We start from the raw sequence: 3,078 nt of genomic DNA, 5'->3' as shown, positions 1-3,078 counted from the left end.
AGGGGTAGGGAACTTGATCACAAGCATGTTAGAGAGATTATGACAATGGCAATTGTTAAACATGGTTTGCCATTTAAGTTTGTTGAGTACAAATGGATTAGAGAATTGCTTTCATATTTGAATCCATGTGAGTAGGAATACAACTGTTTCTGATTTGTGGAAATTCCATCTTAAGATGAAGGAGAAATTGAAACATGAAATGCATCAATGTCATAATCGGATTTGTTTGACTTCAGATTGTTGGACTGCTTGTACTCAAGAGGGATATATTTGTTTAACAACACATTTTGTTGATAACAACTGGAAATTGAATAGTAAAATTCTTGCCTTTTGTAAAATGGAACCTCCACATACGGGTCATGATTTAGCAAATAAAGTGTTTGAATGTTTGACTAACTGGGGGATTGATAGGAAAATATTTTCTATAACTTTAGACAATGCTACTGCTAATGACCGTATGCAACAAATTTTGGGTGAACAATTAAGCTTACAAAATAGCTTATTGTGTGAGGGTGAATTTTTTCATGTGAGGTGTTGTGCTCATATATTGAATCTGATAGTTCAAGAGGGTTTAAAAGTGGCTGAAGTTGCTTTGCACAAAATTAGAGAAAGCATTAAATATGTGAAAGGGTCAGAGGTAAGAAAAATAGCATTTACTGAATGTGTTGTTCAAGTGAGGGGTATTGATACTAAAGTGGGCTTAAGGTTAGATGTTCCTACTAGATGGAATTCTACTTTTCTTATGCTTGAGAGTGGCCTTAAGTATCGTCGAGCTTTTGGAAGTTTCACTATACATGATAGAAACTTTAAACATTGTCCAACAAATGAAGAGTGGAAAAGAGCTAAAAGGATGTGTGAATTTTTAAGGCCATTTTATAAGATAACCAATTTGATTTCAGGCACATCTTATCCAACCTCTAATGAATATTTTATGCAAGTATGGAAAATTGAGTGGTTGCTAAGGGATACTTTAAGGAGTGATGATCCTTTAATGAAAGACATGGCAAAAAGGATGATGGATAAATTTGATAAGTATTGGAGTGAATATAGTACCATTCTTTCAATTGCCATGATTCTTGACCCACGAATGAAACTTGAAGCACTCCGATTCTATTATTCAAAACTTGATCCTTCCACTTGTGATGAAAAGCTTAATCATATAAAAGGAAAGATGTACAAACTCTTTGAAGAATATGTGAGTGTGAGGTCAAATTCATCCAATGCATCAAGTTCTCAATTCACTTGTTCAACTGAAGAACATTTGAACATGGAAGAAGACCAAGAGATTGATCCATATAATGTAAGTTAGTTAGTCATTATTCCTAACTAATTTTGTTATTTATTATTATCTTATCTTTATTTTAACCAATTTTTTTTTTTACTTTATATTGTTATAGGAATATATCAATTATGTAAGCCAAAATGTGAATGTAACTGGCAAGTCTGAATTGGATCTGTATCTAACGGAAACACCACTTGAGCCAAAGTATTTTCCAAAGTTAGATGTTTTGAGCTATTGGAAGGATCGACAAGAACGCTATCCCAATCTATGTAGACTAGCTTGTGAGGTGCTAAGTATTCCAATAACAACTGTAGCTAGTGAGTCTGCATTTAGCATTGGTGGTAAAGTGCTTAGCAAGTATCGATCTAATCTTCTTCCTGACAATGTTCAAGCTCTAATTTTAACTCAAAATTGGTTACATGGCTTTGAAAATATTGGTAATTTAATTCATATTACTTTTCAATTTTTTTTTGACATCATACTTCTTATTCTACATTATATCATTTGTTAATAAGTTATTCTTATTTTTGAAGATGAAGATAATGAAGATGCTCAAAAAGAAGAGGAAATTGTTCTAGATTTTTCAATCCATGACTCTCATGTACCTCTTGAACAATAATTGTAGGTAAGGAAGCTATTTTTCTGTTTGTCCAACTTGTATGTGAATTGTTTCCTTTTCTTATATTGTGCCATATTTCATTAACTTATTCCTTGCAAGGAAATTTTCTAGTTACGATGCTAGTATGGTTTGTTTACAAGAATCACGACATGATCATGGCATTTTTCATTAAGTTAGATGAATGTCGTTAATTATGCAATTAGTATTATTTTTTGCTATTGATTAGTACAATTTTCCATGTTTCTATAAATAACCAAAGGATGGTATACAGTCACCTTATAAGCATGTCCATCTATTGTATATCCTATGCAAGAAACAAAATTGATGTTTATCATTGGTCTGTTCATATGTGCAGTAAACGTTGGAATGATTAAGAGTTCCAGACTTGAGATTCATATGCACATGATTTGGTTACTTGGGCTAAAATCTCTATTATTTGGTTTCTCTTTTATAAGCAGGGACATAGTCAATTTGGAAAGCTTCATGTTATGGAATATGGAACGTGCAAAAATAGAGTGAAGGAGTTAGTTTTTTTGTAACTGGATCATCATGGCTTCTCCAAACGGATTGTATAAGATTATAAATGACTAGGTCCACTGGAAGCACATGAAATTTCAAACATTGTGTTTGTTATTAACTCATTTTTCCATGGGACTTACTATTTTGTATATTTTTGTTTGTTTCTGGTGCATAACATCCATCTCATAAATCACCAATTTTTTTATAGGCATTATTCTGCAATAGATAAAAAAAGAGAAGAAAAAAAATTACAAATATGATTTTTTTTAATTTTTTTATTATTTCTATACGGGTTGGTGAGCCAACCCACTTAACCCACCAACCCGTGGTGGGTTGAGCCGGGTTGGAAAATTTCTGGCTCACCAGAAAGTGAGCCGGGTTGAGCTCAACAATTTCAAACCCGACCCGCGGTGAGCCAACCCGTGTGAGCCGGGTTGGCTCACTTTGACATATATAGTATCTAGAGCCTAGGTTATCTTGAATATGGTGTTTTTCATGTGCTAACCTTGTTTTGTTGTAGCTATCTTGGTATGGTTCAAATCCACTTTCTTGACACACAAAAACAGTGCTGGCAGAAAACGTGACAATTTTAAAACATTAAACTGCACCAGCTCAGCGGTCCAAAAATTACGTTTTTGGTGTCAAAAGAAAGCTCTTT

At 33.4% G+C, this 3,078-nt stretch overlaps 1 protein-coding gene across 2 annotated transcripts; it reads left to right on the top strand.

Moving 5' to 3' along the window:
* The first annotated feature begins 840 nt into the window (after positions 1-840).
* LOC146888323 (zinc finger BED domain-containing protein DAYSLEEPER-like) lies at positions 841-2,503 on the top strand. 2 transcript variants are annotated; one of them, XM_085667990.1, is made up of 4 exons: positions 841-1,300; positions 1,398-1,719; positions 1,816-1,907; positions 2,357-2,503. In XM_085667990.1, exons 1-3 carry the CDS (start codon positions 851-853, stop codon positions 1,899-1,901), a joined length of 858 nt encoding a protein of 285 aa, XP_085524116.1. In that variant the 5' UTR covers positions 841-850; the 3' UTR covers positions 1,902-1,907; positions 2,357-2,503. The 2 variants fall into 2 exon arrangements, with proteins under 2 accessions (XP_085524116.1, XP_085524113.1); XM_085667987.1 differs by having other exon boundaries at positions 843-1,300; positions 2,360-2,503.
* Positions 2,504-3,078: the final 575 nt, after the last annotated feature.

This window comes from Vigna unguiculata, chromosome 2, assembly GCF_037176805.1.
Source record: "Vigna unguiculata cultivar grain cowpea cultivar isolate G323 ecotype 2 chromosome 2, ASM3717680v1, whole genome shotgun sequence".
Lineage (NCBI taxonomy): Eukaryota > Viridiplantae > Streptophyta > Magnoliopsida > Fabales > Fabaceae > Vigna > Vigna unguiculata.
Note: the sequence above shows the minus strand (reverse complement) of the source record. Positions and strands in the feature narration are given on the sequence as shown.

Coding starts and splice junctions, on each gene's coding strand:
- LOC146888323 (XM_085667990.1), top strand. CDS start 851: ATGTGTGAATTTTTAAGGCCATTTTATAAGATAACCAATTTGATTTCA. Junction 1,301..1,397: donor AAGAGATTGATCCATATAAT/GTAAGTTAGTTA, acceptor ATATTGTTATAG/GAATATATCAATTATGTAAG. Junction 1,720..1,815: donor ACATGGCTTTGAAAATATTG/GTAATTTAATTC, acceptor TTATTTTTGAAG/ATGAAGATAATGAAGATGCT.